Genomic DNA, 17,772 nt, shown 5'->3' with positions numbered 1-17,772 from the left:
AATCCCTTTAAAATTTCCTTGATTAACCAGTTTTGGAAAGCCCACTTGAAGAGAAAGGTATTTGCCTATTTGCAGAAGGACAGCAAAGATGGGGTTAGCCTGATGTCCAGTGGGAGGGAGTTCCAGAGTCTGGGAGCAGCAACAGTCTAATTATAGTTTGTTCCTTGAACTAAGAGGATGTGTATAAATTTAGCTTTCAGTGCAACTGGTCTAGTTGGCACTAACAACTGAATTTAGATCCATGTATTTTAGTTTGGTATTTTATTTATTTATTTGAAACATTTATAAACTGCTTACACCTAAAGATTTCAAAGCACTGTACACCAGCCAGGAAATGTACAGCACAAAAAATATACAGAATTCGTGTGTGTAGAATCTGCAATGTTCATAAAAGCAATAAGAGGACTGAATTGTGTAGCCATACATCCTGTCTTAGCTTTGTATTATTTGTTAACTACTTTAAAAGTAAATATGGAAGGACAGGGTGTACATTTTTTCCAGAAAGTGAATTACTGGGTCAACGTACAGTTGGAAAGGTACAGTATTACTTTTCTAGCCGAATTGTTTGTTTTATTTTTGTTATGACCGGTCATAAGGGCACCTTGACTTACTGTGGCCTGACCTGGTTTGTTTTTGTTTTTTTGTTTTAAAGTAGAGGAAGAAACCTGCCAACCTAGCAGTTCGAGAGCATGTAAAAAGGCGAGTAGATAAATAGGTACCACCTCGGTGGGAAGGTAACAGCGTTCTGTGTCTAGTTGTGCTGGCCACGTGATCACGGAAACTGTCTACAGACAAACGCTGGCTCTACGGCTTGGAAACGGGGATGAGCACTGCCCCCTAGAGTCGGACACGACTGGACTAAATGTCAAGGGGAACCTTTACCTAGGAAGAAAAACATTTCTTTTTGTTTTAAAGTAGAGGAAGAAAAGCACTTCCTCTATTGCAATGAATTTTCCGGTTCATTGCAATGAGATGGAAAACACACAGTTGCTATGTTTTCCATCTCATTGCAATGACTTGAGCTGCTCCTTTGATGTGAGTGGCAAGAAAGTCATAAGAAAAGTCTTGATGGATCAGCCCAAAGCCTAGTCTGCTTTGGTATCCTCTTCTCTAGTATTATTCAGCAGGTGCCCCAAAGCAAGACGTGCTTCTTTCCCACCATTGATGTCTTAGCTACTGACAGTGAGAGGGCATTACTGCCTCTTACCCAGCAGGGTATAAGCTGCCTTATTCCGATCTATCACTGACCTATAATTTATCTGTCTTCAAAAACATCTCCCTGTCTTTGATCATTGCTATGTTTTGGTGGGTATAACCAGACTTATTCTCTCTTATGTTTTCATCCAACAGCATAGCCCTGGACCCTCTTTATCCCTCGCGCTGCTCCTGGGAAACGTTTGGTTATGCCACCAGCACTAACATGACTCATATCTCTGAGGAGCTCACTCCTCTACAGCTCTCTGGCCAGCTGAACAGCCTCTCCTGCTCCTTGTCTATTTATCCCGAAGAAACTCTTGGGATCATCAGACTTATAGAGCAGGTAAATGCCTTTGTTCTGTTCTTGAATGTGGGATAGATAGTGCTACTGTTGGGTGGATTTGTTATTGGTTGACTGAATGAACCGCAAGGGTGCTCACCGATGGCTCCCCTTCGTCCTGGAAAGAGGTGCCTCAGGGTCCTGTTCTGGGTCCCGTGTTATTCAACATCTTTATCAGTGACTTGGATGAAGGAATAGAGAGTACTGTATGTTGATTAAATTTGCAAACAGGGGTTGCTAATTTCCCAGTGGACAGGATTAAAATTCAAAATGACCTTGGCAGATTAGAGTCCTGGGCCAAAACTAACAACATGAATTTCAACAGGGAGAAATGTAAGGTCTTACAGCTAGGCAGAAAAAAAATTAACTGCACAGATATAGGATGGAAGACACCTGGCTAGACAACAGGACCTGTGAAAGGGATCTAGGAGTCTTGGTAGACCACAAGCTGAACGTGAGTCAGCAGTGTGATGCAGCTGCCAAGAAAGCCAATGCAATTCTTGGTTGCATCAATGGGAGTATAGTGTTTAGATCAAGGGAAGTGATAGTACCATTCTGTTCTGCTTTGGTCAGGCCTCACCTGGAGTATTGTGTCCAGTTCTGGGCACCTCAATTCAAGAAGGATGTTGAAAACCTGGAACATGTCCAGAGGAGGGCGACCAAAATGGTTAAAGGTCTGTAAGCCATATCCTATGAGGAACGGCTTAGGGAGTTGGGAATGTTTAGCCTTACAAAAAGAAGGTTAAGAGGGGACATGATAGCCATGTTTAAATATTTGAAAGGATGCCATGCTGAAGAGGGGACAGGTTTGTTTTCCAGGGCTCCAGAGACTAGGACACGGAGCAATGGTTTCAAACTACAGGAAAAGAGATTCCATTTGAACACTAGGAAGAATGTCCTGACAGAGCTGTCCTGCAGTGGAATAGGCTGCCTCGAAGGGTGGTGGAGTCTCCTCTTTTGGAAGTTTTTAAGCAGAGGCTGGATGGCCATCTCTTGGGAGTACTTTGATGGATGTTCCCACATGGTGGGAGGTTGGAATGGATGGCCTCAGTGGTCTCTTCCAACTCTATGACTCTAGAGGGGTGATACAAGCAGTTGCTGTTTCACCATTGATCTCCCTTCTGAATTAAGTATTGATGATTGTGACATTTTAGCATCTGTAATAACTTGGCAATTTTTTAAAAACCCAATCTGTATCTTTCCAGTTCAGTCTGGGTTAATTTTCATTTCATTCTCTCTTGTATCTAACGTATAGAAGTGTCTGAATATAACTGTATATGTCAAAAATGTAGTTTTAAATGTGTTTTAGCATCGATTTTATTACCGTTTTTGATATAATACTTGTTTAATTATTTTTAAACATTCATATGCCTACTGTTCCTAGCTTTTAAATATTGTATCTTCAATGATGTTAGCTGCCTTAGGTTCTTTTTAAAAAGATAAAAATATTTTAAAGAGAGAGGGAGTGAGAGAGTCTTTTGTTTTGTTTTTTGATGCTGCAAAGGTAACTGATACATTGGAATGCCCCCCCCTTTTAAATCTTAATCACAATTTAAATATTGATCAATTTTAAGAACTGGTTTATTTAGTCATCCCCTCAAAGCATCCTTGATTATAAATAGTCTCTGTTTGGAGACGTCTCCTGTGACTTGGCATCCGTGTCCATGTTTATTTTCATGTAGCAGCTTCTGTGTGCTGTAGATCAAGAATAAACCACTTGGGGCCTTCCAGTTATGGTGGGACTGTAGGTCTCAGTAGGCCTCTCGCACGTGGCCAGAAAGGGCTATGTCTGCCAATTTGCTCCTAGTTTTCACTGCGCCTAATAACACATGCTCTTTATTTTAGGCCAGGCACGCAACCTATGGCATCCGCAAGTGCTTCCTCTTCTTGTTACAGTGTCAGCTGGCTCTGGTCATCATCCAGGTGAGTTGTGCTGAAGGACAAAGTGGATGTCTGGGAGGAAGGAAAGGACGACGGCAAGGAACAGGGACACAGAGGTTAAGCGCTCCTTTGTCAGCGATCTTCGTTGTCTCCGTGCCCCTGGGCTTGGCCTATCTAAGACCCCCAAACATCTTAATGGTGCGCTTTTGGATTGAATTCTAAATCTGTTTCTCCCAGATACTGGAATCAACTGTGAATGGAAGGCTGTGTGTACTTGCCTTCCCTAATTTTGTTCTGTTTCTCAAAATTAAGGTTTTCTAGTGTTTGGGTTTTTCTCAGCCTGGGCTTGGAAAAGTAGAAGGGATTTAGAGGTAAATTTTTTTAACAGATGGAAAAAAGGTTTTATGAATATGAATTTAGGAGCAAAGGAACCCAGAGGCAGGGTGGGGGAGGATGAAATAAATACAGGACTTGGTGCAGGAAGCTTTTGTTCTATCCTTAACCCTTAGAAGATCTGGCTAGAATTTTTGTGACTTTTTTTCCCTCTAAGCATTTCAGAGACTGGCCTTATGGTAGCCCCCTGCCCTGCCCCATGCAGAATTCCCAAATATTTTTCCAAAAATAAACAAAATAATTCCCTCCCTCTCTTTTAATAAATTAAAAGCCACTCATAGAAAGATGCCTGGGCTATGGAATTCTGTGCTGTATGTGTAGATTTAGTTCTGCCCTTTATAAAGAGGAGTTGCTCCTTGATAGTTTCTCTCCTTACTATTTTGGTCACTTCCAGAATTCTCTTGGAGGGAAAGAACCAATGGGCTGTAGCTTGATTATGCTCATCCAATCCCAGGGAATGAAAGCATCGTTTTCTTAATAACAAAGCCCAAGCAAACTGGGATTGTTGGCTCCCCACATTCTGTGTATGGCAGCAGCTGCCAGCTTAACCTTCTTGACTTCTCCCTGCTTGATTGATGGCATTTATGTGCCACTTTCCTGCCATAACACCGCAGTGTTTGATAATCTTAAAACATTGGAACAAACAAATAACAGCACATTTAGAACAGGGAAACTCATGAACTCTTTGCCCCACCAGTCGGTCTTTTCAGGAATAAATGGCATCAACTGCTTGGCCCAGGCTTCCTTTCTGCTTTCATCCTCAGAGTTTGGAAGCCCCTGGTTAGAGATACACAAATAATTTGAATTAGTTCCATTTTATAAGGACATGTGTTACATTCCAATTTGATTTACTTTTTCTTGTGTAATCGCAATGTTTCACTGATTTTTGTACTTGTGGGGAGTATGTGAGGTGGAATACGCTGTGGTCCAAGGCCATTTTGCGTTTTGCCTCATGATGCTGCCTCACCTTCTGTTGTGAGCGTTCAGGGAGCAGCGATGTGGGATGGGAGGAGAGTGTGTTTGGTGCCTGAGGTGTTCGGAATTTTTGAGTAACCAAAAACAAATAGTTCAATAATTTGTGAGAAATGAAAGTACTAGTTACTTTTTAAACCTTCCAGGTAGCATCTTTGGTGGGGTGATGCCTTGAAACTGTAGCAAATGTCTTTTGTGAACTAATTTTCCAAGCCTGGCCTCCTTTCCATGTGCAGAGATCTTCATGCAGTGTCAGGGAAGGTGGAGAGGAACTGTTACAGCCTCTCTCGAGTGGACTGACTGAGGTTCCCTTTGGAAGCCAGGGACACAAGGCTCCTTCCCTGGGGCTTTTCCCTTTTCCCTGGGCTTTTTCCTGTGTCTGTGAAACACGTGGGTGGCTTTGCCGGGGGACACACCCAGAGGGTTCCAGTCTCCCTGCTGACCATACTTTTTGTTGTGTTTTGCTTAGTTCCTCTCTTGCCTGGTGCAGCTGCCCCCCATTCTCAGCACCACAGACATTTTGTGGCTTTCTTGCTTCTGCTACCCACTCCTAAGGTACGTTTTTGCCCGTGATCCATGAGCATGCTTCTCTCTGGGGCTCTTGACTGGGGATCGGTTCCTTTTCCAAAAACCCGACAGGGGCACAAGGGGGACTGAGGCCTGATTGTTATGTTGGAGGCTGCTTGAGCTGTTGTCATAGCAACAGCTCTTTCTGAGGGCCATAATGCCCAGGAGCCTATACGGGCTGGTCTTAGAGGGCGCTGGGTGCAAACCCTTGTTGTGGGCAGAGTTTGCTGTACCACTGCGGCGCCCGTCTCCTAGTGTCAATGTACAGATTTCTCTGCCCAAGGAAGCCAATAGATTAGGTAAGCTGCTTTGGTTCATCATCATAAACCTGGTGTGGGACTGCTTCCCCAAGGAAGTGTTTCCAGCATTTCTCTGTCCGGATGTTGTACATCTTGATTCATTCTCCAAAGGGACGAAGAAATTGAATCTCTGACAGTTATTTAAATGGTTATGTCTTCTGTTTACATTCAGCTGATGGCAGTTCTAACTGTGCCCCCAAGTTTTGGGGCTGAAAGAAGAGTTGCAAATAAAGCCAGTCCGTTTGGCCCCTTTGGTATCATATGGGGGGGCAGGGCGGGAAGTATGCACATGGGTGTGGGGAGATAGCTCTTCCTTAGGAAGTGGACAGATTTAATCTTCTCCTAACAGAAGGGAGATCCAATCCCTTCAGAGTCAGTGCCGTAGAGTGTATACAGCACTGGACTAGGATTCAGCAGCCCTGAGTTCAAATCCCTGCTTGGCCATGGAAGCTCACTGGGGGTGGGGGTGCCAATGGTAAACCATTCTTTGAATTTCTTGTATATTATTAATGTCTCCATTAGTCGGATGTGATGTCATAGCCCATAACATAATAGCAGAGATGCTGTAAACTGGAAAGGAGACGGCAGGGCAAGGGTCAGAAAGAGAATTGTCTACTTGAAGGGGTTTTATATGCTGGCCAGTTAAAACTCTCTCAGTGTAGGAAATTCAGGGCTAATCCATCTCCCACTGATGGCTCAGCAACCTCTGCCCGGAAACCTCAAGGGACCAAGGGTCTACCCCTGCCACCTTTATAATCTGCTTCATCAGTTCCTCCTGAAGTTCAATCCCAAACACACCTTTTTCAAAGGATGGTTTTTGTCCCAATCTCCCATTGCTGTTCAGATGCCAGGAAAACCCTCTGTCACTGGAAAGCTTGTTGTCTTCTCTTCTGCTCAGTTAGGATGGGCAAAACCGGGAAGTACGGCAGGATTTTGATTCTGGGAAGGTGTGTGTGTGGAGGCAGCGGAGTAACTGTCACCTGGATAGGGTGGGGAAGAAAGAGGGTGGGATCAGAAATTCAGCGGAATTCCCGTTGCCCTGCAGTTACTAGGGAGACTATTCCAGGAATGCGTTCTTTTTGCTGGCAAAGGAATGGATGATGGGACTGGCAGCCCAGCATCATCATCTAGTAAGCCACGTGTTGCCCACAGTACTGCTGTGAATAGTATGATAGAAGATAACCATTGCAGATGGGTGAGTGTTCTGGCCTTATGTAAGGCAGCATCCTCCAGCAGTTGCTTTCTGTTTTGTTGTTGTTGTTGTCGTTGTTTAAGTTTCCTGCTATGCCTCACTAACTCTAGTCTTGTCTCTTCCAAGTGTGTCCCTCCTGGGCAAACCTCCTCATAGTTCCATCATGTCTATGGCCACGGGGAAAAATCTGACCTCCATTCCTAAAAAGGTAAGGGAGAAAAAGTTCTGATTTGACAGGAGTTAGCTAGGGTGTGAAGAAGCATCAGAAAATATTAAGGTTTTCTGATCAGCTGCTGCCAGATGATATTAAGGGTTGGACCAAGACTTGTGTGTGAGTTCTAGTTTGCGCTTCCTAACCTTACCAGATCTTTAGCATGCGGAGTTGTGTGGCTTCCAGCTTTTGGACCGGTTACTGCTTTCTTCACCCCATGGCCAGTGAGGCAGCTCTGCTGCTGGCCGGTGATTGCAACAAAATTGTCTCTTTCTCCCTTTCTGCAGCAAACTGGGATCCAAACTAAATGGTACATCATAAACCTGTGTGCATTTAACATGCCTGATTTGTCTATTTCTAAAGCAACATGTGTGTCTGTATGTGCATGAGTAGGCTCAGGATTGCCTAGAAGGGATTGTTAACTCCAGAAAGGAAGCTTCCAGGTTTGGTCCGGTTTCTGGCTCAGGTTCTAGACACAGATCCTTTTAATTGCCCTGCTAGACAATTTGCACTAGAAGATGGGCAGTGGGTGTGCGACCACATTGATTCTCCTGAGCATCTGTGCAGGATCTGATACCCTAACCCTGTTAACCCCTTGGGCTGCCCGGCAGGAATCAAGCCAGGGCATCAGCATCATATTTGGGCATTTCCAGATAAGTCCTCACTCTGGGAAACAAGTCCAAGAGTGAGGACTTACCTGGAAATGCCCAAATACGATACTGATCCCCCAGGAAACAAGTCCCAGAGTGGGATTCTGAGCAGCTGCTGCCCTGCTTGACAGCTGATAGCTTCTGAGCTTCTGCAGGATCCATTCTTGTTCACTAGACTTCTCTCAGTAGCTGCATGAAGTCACTGGTGTCATCTGGAAGGTTTCGTTGCGATTTGGCGTACGTGCTGTTACTCATTTTGAGCTGGTCCTAGGAACATTTTTTGAACCCCCTGACCTGAAGTCCAGGTCCTGACCTGCCAACTGTCCGGGGAAAAGCACCACGGTTGCAGCCGCCTGCTTAGGTTTGGCTGCGTGGGGGGGGGGGCGGGGAGTAGTGATATGGCGACTTATGGCTTGCGTGCCGGTGGAAAGGGCTCTGTGTGCCAGCTGTGGCACGCGTGCCATAGGTTCACCATCGCTGCCATGGGGCATTCCTTCCTGTCCCTTCTGCAACCTTTTGTGACATCTGAAAAGCTGCTCCAGGGTTTCCTGGCCTTATTTCTTCACCCCCCTGCTCAGTTCTTTGGGGGGGGAGTTAGTTGTCCCACCCCCATTAGCAGAAGCTGTTTCATCCACAGAATGACTGTCCTGGAGTTCCTCTGTGGGTTGAAAATGGATGCGGATCAGCATCATCCATTGGTGCCTGCCACCGTTTAGTTTGGGCCTAGGGAGGCGGCACAGAAGAGTCCCTCGTTGGTTTGGGATGGCTGGCAAATGGGCTTTGTTCCCTGAACCCACCACGGGTGAATCTGGGGTTTAGGTAGGAGCAGTGGGACCAAGCCAGTCACAGCCTTCATATGACTCCTGTAAGTAACGGTGGTGTTCCTGGCGTTGTTTGCAGACTCAGCACTACTTCCTCTTCTGCTTCCTGCTGAAATTCAGCCTCACCATCTGTTCCTGCTTGGCTTGCTTTGGCTACATGCTGCAAGATTACTGCACACACTTCAACTCGTCTGCCTTCACCGTGAATGTCACAGGCTGCTCCTCCATCATGCTGAGCAGGTAAGAGGCAAGTCTCTACTGAAGCTTCCAAGTGTATGTTTGTTTTGTATTTGTTTTATTTATAGCTTCCTTTCTTTCTACAAATAAGCAGTGCGAGTGGGACTGATCTACACGATTTAGCATGGCTTTTGAGAACGCACTATGATTTGGATCTTTCTGGTATTTGAACTGTTCCAGTATTTTCCCCAAAGATTGGGCTAGAAAGGTGGGAAGTCATAAAGTGCAGGTTGGTGCTACTCAGTGTGTAGGGGAAACGTAGCTGGGATTGTGGAGACACAGGAAAGGAGCTGCCGTTTGTATAGAAAGTATTAATCCCTGTTAGCCTCTGCTGAGTCCACTCTGGATTCTAATCTTATTTAAAAATCTTTTTAGATATTTGCAGCTTTTGATAAGGACTAGAAATGGAGTTCATTAAAAAAGTATTTGTTTTGCAAATGTATAGCTTTCCATGAAGGTTAACAGAACATCGGCTACAGAAGTTGGGTATATTTGTGTGTGTGTGAGAGAGAGAGATGGAGAGAGGGTAGGTATATAGGGTGAAAACAAGGCATGAGACAAGTAACCAGACCAAACAACAATGGATACAAAAAATAAGTAACTGGCAGTGCCCAGCCAATGAATAAAATGTACATGTCAATAAAAGATATTTAATAGTACATACCAAGCTATAATTTAAGATCATTCCATATGGGTTTCAAAAAGAGTAGGTATTCACATTAAAGGCCCGATCCTAGTAGTCTCACCGATGGCAGGCTTCGCACATTGAATGGAGCACACAAGGCAGGGGTTAATAAACAGAGGCAGTTGCTGTTCCCTGACCCTTTAAAATGGCACTGGGACAATGAGTACTCCAGAGCTGTGGACTGGATTCTTCAAGGAACAAGTGCCGTTTTTTATTCAGAATGCCCCTCAGCTAATTGTACTTCTGCCTTATCTAAATTAAGTTTCAGATCTTTGACCCCCATTCAGTCCTTGACAGCTGAAAGGCAATGTATTGAAGTTTCTTCAGACTGCCTAGAATTTGTTGAAAGTGTCAGTCAGGCAAGTTTAGGAGAGTTAACACTGAGCATCATCAACACAGGGATGATTCCTCATCCCCTGGATCTCCACCAGCCTTTTCCTATGAAGACGAGAGCTATGCAACCGCGGCCCTCTGGCAGTCCAATGAATACCAAAAAGCTCATACTTCTCATCCCCACTGTAGAGGGAAATCTGCCACACCACATAATCCAAGAGGCAAAACAGCCATTCTCCCCAACACCTCATTCTGAGACACAAGCTCTGGAAACAAATGGAACCACTCCAGGATTCTGTGCCAGCATCCAGCAGGTGGCCCAGAAACATGCCACCTTTGAGGGTAGTGCCTGGCACCAAGACGGCCAGGAGAATCCCTTGCTCCATTTCTTGGGTGTGAGCTTCTCTTATGGAGGCATGCATAATCGTGACTCTACCTCTTACTTAGTTGAATGGAACAAGACGTTGATCATATATGGAGAGGAGAAGGAGGGCCAGGCATATCGCCTTGAGTTCAGCACTTGAAAGGCCAGGTGTTGATGTAATAAATAAATAACAAGCCACCAGCACCCTAGCACTGTAGAGTTACATCATTATCAAAGGTCTCAAACTAAAATAGTCTAGATTGTGTAGGTCTTGCTGGAGTTCACAGGAGGGAGCACTGAAATGACAATAGCAGGCGGTCTCAGACCCAGCATATGGGCTTTGCCACTCAGCAGTTTTCTCCCTTGCTGTAACTGTTGTGTGCTTTGGGCATAGGTTTAGTTGTATGATTACAGCTGTTGATTAGATGATGCCTGTAACATCGCTGATGGCCACTAGCTAGTTCCCTGGATCTGTCTCCATAGGTCTGGCACTAGGGAGGGGTGTAGATAGAGAGTATCAGATAGTAGAGAATGCGTACCTTGGTGTTAATGCTCTGAGTTAGTAGGAAAAACAGTCTCACAAGTAGCTAAATTAGTGCCCCTTGTGTGCCGTTTCTTCAGACAGAATTCATTTGTGGCCTTAAACTTGACCCATCCTGCATGATGTCCTTCCGTTTGCTTTTTTTAGTGATGCAGCCGCACCCCCTGACTGGTTTGGCTCTTTCTCCAACATTCTTCTCCTGGCCCAGAAGTTTACAGCTGGAATGATTGTCTTACACATTGGTAAAGGGGTTTCCATGCCGTATTGCTTTGCAGCCTTTGCTTTGGGGAAGAGGGAGGTTCTACTTGCATATGGTTGGTCAGGACACTTTTCGGCAGCCACTTCGTTCTGGTCAAACACACTCTGTAGGGACCCCACGGGGAGAAAATGCCATACAGTGAGTTTGCCTATGGAAACTTTTTTCATAGAGATGGATTTCATAGTCATGGAACTGGAAGGCCCTCGGTATACTTCCGGCCTAGACCAGCCCAAACAATTGCTAATCCACTCTTTTCTTTCAGAGGAGGGGATGCTGCCACTTCAGGTGTGTAGGGTTTTCTTCCACTAGGTCATGGTATTCCTAGGGGTGGGGTTCAGATGGGGGCTCCATGTGTCTGTGTGGGCACAGCTGTGTCCCTTCCCTCAGAACCATCCCCGATTAGAATGTTAAAAACTGTTCACAGAATTCTAGTCTTCAGAAAACAAACATAGCTTGCCCAGTCACACAGCCGAGATGCGGCTTACCGCCTCCCCTTTTAGCCGCTGTTAGTCAGCACAAGGTACACAAACCTTTCTCCCTTTAAACACTTGTGTAGCTTCCTCTGTACGTCTGTGGCAACATCTCAGGTGAAGAAGCATGCTGTTTTTCCTTCACAGTATTTATATCTGTCACCCATGTCCATCGCACCAAGCCACTGTGGAAGAAAAGCCCCTTTACAAACTTCTGGTGGACTCTGACCGTAATTGTTGTGTGAGTATCTTGTGTTGGATTCTTTCTGATTCAGTGCAGCTGGAATTATTGTCAGCCTTCTGGAACTTTCTCATTCATTTCCTCGGCCTCAAATGTGTTCATTCCACTTGAGCTTCTCCTTTATGCCATCCAGCGTTGATACTACCCTCCATTATCTTACTCTCCATTCCTCTTTCTGTTGTTTGCTTCCCTTCCACAGCATCCTTCCTCTAATTTCAAATACCTCATTTCTGTTGTTTCAGCAGGGATCACAAAAATCTCTGGCTTGGCCCTTGACCCAGACTGTGCAAATATTCCAGTCTTCAGACCCAGGGATGGAGGAAGGGTGGCCCTCTTGATATCATTGCACTGCAACTCCCAGCATTTCTTCCCATGGGCTGGGCTAACTAAGGTTAATGGGGGTTACAGGCCAACAGCATCAGGAGGGACACATTGTCCTGTTTGGGTTCTCAGTTTTGCTGTTAGAAAATTGTACATCTAGCCCACTGGCGTAATATGACCCAACACTATGTTATGTGTGGAAGTCGTTCACTGCCTTTGGGGATTCCTTCCTCTTTTGACAGATGCCATTTTAGTACCCTGTTTCCCCGAAAATAAACCTAACCTGAAAACAAGCCCTAGTAGGATTTTTGCAGGATGCTCGTAATATAAGCCCTACCCCCCCAAAATAAACCCCAGTGAAGTGAAACCCCACCCTCTACCCTTGTGCAGCAACCAGAAAAAGATGACATGACTGCATTGGAATAAATGTAGACGGTTGTACATGAAAAAAAAATCCCCTGAAAATAAGCCCTAATGCATTTTTGGAGCAGAAATGAATATAAGACCGTGTCTTATTTTCGCGGAAACACATTCGCTTCCTGAAAGGCAAAATGGAGAAGTAGAATCCTGGGATGGGACTTCAAAAACCTCCTGTCTGTGGGCCCCATCAGCCAAGTGTGGTTGTTCTGTTTTAAATGACAGGTTGCTTGGTCAGGTCATCCAGACCTTCTTGGATCTGACACTCTGGGTTAACCGTGAATCTCCTGTGACCTACCAAATGGATGACATTCCCATGGCTTCCTGGCTGCTGGGGTTGCTCTCCCTTATCCTTGTTGTGATCATCAATGAGGTGGTCAAACTCCATGAAATCAGGTAAGGGAACCTTGTCCCATGGCCTTGTTAGCATGTGTGATAAAAGGTTTCCACGACTCTCCTTGCATCTCCTGTATGCAAGCTAGATCATCCTCACAATGTCTGTGTGAAGTGCCTCAGCATCGTCCTTGTTCCCATGGTAGAGATGATGGAGAGTAAGGATACTGAGGCTGAAAGGGAATGGCTTATCCCAGGACCACCTGGCATGAGATATAAATCGAGACTACCTGATGGATGATTAGTTCTTCCAACCACAGTCCCGCCCCAACAGTTGAGTGGTTTTAGGTCAAATCTCGATGGGATCAGGAGGAAGAGAAAGAGAAGGACTTTGTTTTCACATTAGCATATTAAACTGATGTGCGAAGCAAGACTTATTCCCTGGAAGGAATGCTATGCAAGGAGAGGAGCCCATACCCGGAACGGTTTTCTTTGTCATCATAGTGATAGGGAAATAAGTGCCAGCCTTTCTGCATTCCTCACGGCTTCCCAGGATGGTGGTTTGAACACCATTAGGCATCAGTCCCTTTTGCCAGACTGAGTATTCCCCTCTTGCTTGTTCTCAGTTTGGAAACTAGGAGATGGCCAAACATGGAGGTTCTGTTGTTCTCTTTAGGAGAATGGGTGATCCAACCTGTTTTGTTTTTTTAATTTGAAAAGAATCTAGGCTGCAGGGGCTGAAATACTGATTGTCAAAAAGGTATTTCAAGGGGAAACTGTTGACTTTGCTATAAACAGACATACCAGCAATAATGTTTCAAAATACATAGATCCAATGTTACAGCTTTATGCCACGGGAAGGGAGATGTTTGTAGGGCAATGAATGGTCACAGAAACAATTTAAAAAGTTGAAGAGTCAAAAATATTGCACTCATGGGGGGGCGTGTCACTCAGGGGTCAGGAGGTCTGTGTCCATGGCCTGGTCCTGCCTAGGCTGTGGACTGCTGCCGGGTCGTGGACTGGGGGTTGGGGACCCCTGGTGTAGGGGATAGATAGAGTGATAGATTAGGACTCGGGAGAACTAAATTCAAATCCCCACATGGCCAGGGAAAGTACACTGGGGGGGGGGGCAGTGTGTTTGGCAATGGAAAAACACTCCTTAAATATCTCGTGTATCTTCAACCACTTGTTAGCATCTCTGTAAGTCAAGTGGAACTTGACCGCACACACCAAAATCACAGAATAGCTGGGTTTGATGCAAAAGCTTCTGTAGAGCTTTTGAAATCAGATACTCCATTCATTTGGATTGGGGAGACATATTAGGTCTCCCTGAAGTCTGTGTAGACTGTGCATGCATCCTATAATGAATGTACTCATTGCACCATGGGAGAATTGTGTCAGATGTTGACAAGAGCTTGGATAGGGTTATTTTGGGGGCTGAAATGCCTCAGATTTCCCAGTCATTGTGGGAGCAACACCTCTGGCTGTTGATGATCTCAAAGAGAAGTCATTTTTCTGTCTTTACTATTTTGAGGAACTTCTGATAAATTTTCCAAGGGCCCCAAAACTCCCTCGACGACACCTTGAGGAGAAGGGCCGGACCAACCCACTATGTGAACTGAACTTGCTTTTACAACGTGGGTAGATCAGACACTGAGACGATCTGTCCTTGCCTTTCCCTCTCATTTGCTTCTATTCTATTCTTTTTCCCTCCCCTCTCCCCACACACCCTGATGTAGAGTTCGAGTGCGTTACCAGAAGAGGCAGAAGCTGCAGTTTGAAACCAAGCTGGGCATGAATTCTCCATTTTAATCCCCACCGACAGCACAGCTGCATGCTCCTTTCTCACATGGCCTCGTACCACAGGTGGGGAAGAAGAGCGGCCTCCCTTGCTAACCCCTTCGGCAGGAAAGGGTTGAGAAGGACCAGCCGCGTGGGGGGAGAGGGCTTCCGCAGGACCTCTGGCGAAGCTTCCGTAACAGGGCGATGGCACTGATAGCACACAGACGGCGGCTCCTCCTTTTATTTATTTGAACACCTCTTCCCTTGGCGTTCCTTGGAATCCAGCAGATTGGCCTGGATCCAGGAATGTGTTGTCTTGCAAGGAATTCTCATTTTGATCTTGGTTCCCCAGCCTTTCCTAATCGGACTTTTCGACGGTCACCCTCCTTGCCTTGTTGACTTCCCTGTCAACGGTTGCCTCCATTCGTGTGTGGTAATGTTTCTTGTCTCTGACGGCTTTGGGGGATTCAGCCACCCCACCCCACCCCACCCCCAGGAGGCTGCAATTCCCTGTAACCAAGGCTGCTTCTCTTAAATTGGCACCAATAGGAGTGCCCTCTTCTGGAAGGGGAGCAAGGTTGCAGTCGGTCTGGGAGAAGTGCTTGAAGAATTGCACGCTAGAGTGATGGGGGTGATTCTGCAGCCAGGATCCCCAGCTGAAGATTGCTGGCATGCCAAGTGTGTGATCAGTCAGGCCCCTTATAGGAAAGCAGCACTTCTGTGGCTGTATCAACACACTCCATTTGCCGCCAGGCGACTTCACTACTAAAAGGGCTGAATTTGTGTCTTGCTTTTTCTCTCTCACTCACTTTCACATCTGCACAGCCGCTCCCCATTTGATAAATACTGTGAATGGCCAGGGAATAGGAGATGATGATGATACATGCACTGAAATGCACATGGAGGACAAACTGCCCGGTGAAGCAGGTTTGGGCCAGATCTCTCTCTGAAATGACTTCTCTGTTTTCTTCCATGAAGGGTGCCTCAGCAGACAGCCCGCTTCTTGGGTGTTGTTCTCAGTGGGAAATGGCAGGTGGGATTGGCCACATCTTTTCCTGCCTGGCATCCACAAACTGGACCTGAAACTTGGATGGCCCAGTAGGTCGAGACCCTCCGTTGCCTCTGGGGCATGTTTGGGACCTCACCTCTGTTTGGTCAGGTTGAGAACCCAGAAATACACCATCCTGAGGTTTGTTCCCTTAAATACTTAAAAGACAGTTCAGGGTGAGGTGAGAATTTGTCCAATGGGGTGGAGGAGTCTACTTAAAATCTTTCTGAATCCTTCCACTTCTTTATCTGCTGTTTTTAGGGATGTTCCTTGGGCAGGAAGGAAATCAGAACTACTACCTCTGCTGGTTGCCGGCCTCTCTTTTCCACCTTGTCGTGTTTTGGGGCCATATAAGGAGCAGCCTTTTCTTCAGCAGGATGTTGCTACTTTCTCTCCCCTCTCCCCAATAAAACACTTTGATATTGGGAGATGCACTAAACAAGGAAAAGTTGTTCAGAGCAAGTATTTTGGGATACTGTGAAGAAGTGGCCTTGATTATTCATGGCTCCTGGATAGGGCCATCATGCTCTGGGTTTTGTCTTCGCCAGCTTCCATTGGGGCTTCCCAGATGTCTTGGGCTGCAGGCATCATCCTCCCTGGACACTTACTGTGCTGGCTGGCTTGGGGGGGGAGGGCTGGCTTAGGCAGTCCAATTCAACTTCTTTAAGTCAAAACATTGGCCCATCACAGCAGCTTGTTTCCAAATTTGTTGAATACTCTTTTTATTTCTGAAGCAACTGGAGAGCAAATTCATGGGCCCTGGCTGTGGCTCAAGTGAAGGCACCCTCCGTGGAAGTGAGGAGTCCTTTTGTCTGTCCACACAGGTAATGACCCCCGACTAACATCACCGGGTCTTATTCTGTCTGATACTTGAACTAAGAGCCTTTAAGAGGTTTGTAGTACATTGCCAAGGAATGTTTCTTAAAGTCTTCTACCCACATCAGTGTTCTCAAAACATGTGGTGTATAAGTCAGCTCAAGTCAGTTTTGGCCACGGTTTTCAACAGCCTGTTCTCATACTTTAAAACAGGTTGTCTGCAGATCTTAAATGTAACTTTTCTCTTTCCAACGTTAGTGTTTCCAGTACACAGTTACATGCTTGTGGTCTTCACGTTAGGTTTTGTACAAACCCCTTGGGGCAGTTTGTGGTATCACACAAGTGACAGTTTTTTTCCTATGGTCAGAATTGTTGTTGTCTTCAGTTGGCTAGGGTTGGCCTAGCCCACAACCCAGTTTGCATCTCAGGCTAAGGTTGGGCTGCGTCAGAGGCATTTCTCTGCGTTTGGAAGCTGGATGGATTTGCTTTGGAAAACAGGCATGATTTGCCTTAATTCTCAAGGCCGCCTTTCAGCAATTGTCTCTCCTCTTCCCCATTACTGAAATACCTGTTTTGTCACAGGAATGTCCTTAGATTTGTGATCCAAGGGGGAAAAACTTGAGTGAGGCAGTGGCCTTGCTCAAATGGGCACTGTTGTTTAGTTAATTGGCTTGGAATGGTTGATCACTCTAAAATGATTTTCCTCTCTGCACTTTGATAAGACAGTTTTCCCTCTGGAACCGTACTCAGTCAAGACTCAAAACCTAAGCAAATGAGCCATTTTGAAGGGCAGCCTCGTGAAAGGCCTTTGCTGCCCTGTCTACTTTCTTGGCCAGCCAGGGCTTTAAGGGAAAACAAAACAAAATGTGGAGCATGGCTTTAGGAATGAATTCAGTCCACCAACCTGTTTTTAAATGATGTATATTTTATATTTAAAACGTTTTTGGGGATGTATGTAAAAAAATAGATTTGTATTAAAACTTGTAAATTGTATAAAAAGAAACAAAGAGCACCTAATATGAATGGCAATAAATGATTGTCTTTGATACACTACACTGTTTTTGAGATGGTCTGTTTATGTCTAGGGAAAGAAATTGGATAGAGGCACAGAAGACCAGGAATTGGAAAAGGCCACCGAAGTAATCCAGGGCAGCCCCAAGAATAGACCTGGATACCGGCTGCTCTCCTTGGTGGCATGACTTTTAGAACTGCAAAATGTTATCCCGTGTTCAACCCCTGTAAGGTTGGCCTGTCATCTTCTCAAGCTCAGACCTTGCTGTCGGGCAGGGGGCGGGTGGCTGAGAGCAGATTTAGGGTTTGCCTAGACCTAATAAATGAATCACTGCCATGAGATTCGAACCCCACTCACTCTCTTGTTCACCTTTCCTATTCAGGCTGCCAC

The 17,772-nt window shown here is 45.6% G+C and overlaps 1 protein-coding gene across 17 annotated transcripts in view; it reads left to right on the top strand.

Annotated features, from left to right (window-relative positions):
- The window catches only part of TMEM94 (transmembrane protein 94), a 100,524-nt gene extending 83,101 nt beyond the window's left edge, over nucleotides 1-17,423 (top strand). For 16 of the 17 annotated variants that reach the window (XM_078386046.1, XM_078386043.1, XM_078386042.1 and 13 more), the window contains 9 exons: nucleotides 1,351-1,540; nucleotides 3,383-3,460; nucleotides 5,253-5,338; nucleotides 6,968-7,049; nucleotides 8,603-8,763; nucleotides 10,831-10,925; nucleotides 11,560-11,653; nucleotides 12,617-12,787; nucleotides 14,464-17,423. In XM_078386046.1, coding sequence (XP_078242172.1) covers nucleotides 1,351-1,540; nucleotides 3,383-3,460; nucleotides 5,253-5,338; nucleotides 6,968-7,049; nucleotides 8,603-8,763; nucleotides 10,831-10,925; nucleotides 11,560-11,653; nucleotides 12,617-12,787; nucleotides 14,464-14,536 — 1,030 coding nt within the window. In that variant the 3' untranslated portion in view covers nucleotides 14,537-17,423. The remainder of the gene's footprint in view (nucleotides 1-1,350; nucleotides 1,541-3,382; nucleotides 3,461-5,252; nucleotides 5,339-6,967; nucleotides 7,050-8,602; nucleotides 8,764-10,830; nucleotides 10,926-11,559; nucleotides 11,654-12,616; nucleotides 12,788-14,463) is intronic. The other variant, XM_072990553.2, reaches the window with a different exon arrangement.
- Nucleotides 17,424-17,772: the final 349 nt, after the last annotated feature.

This window comes from Pogona vitticeps, chromosome 2 (assembly GCF_051106095.1).
Source record: "Pogona vitticeps strain Pit_001003342236 chromosome 2, PviZW2.1, whole genome shotgun sequence".
Taxonomy (NCBI): domain Eukaryota; kingdom Metazoa; phylum Chordata; class Lepidosauria; order Squamata; family Agamidae; genus Pogona; species Pogona vitticeps.
This window is presented reverse-complemented; position numbering and strand designations above follow the sequence as displayed.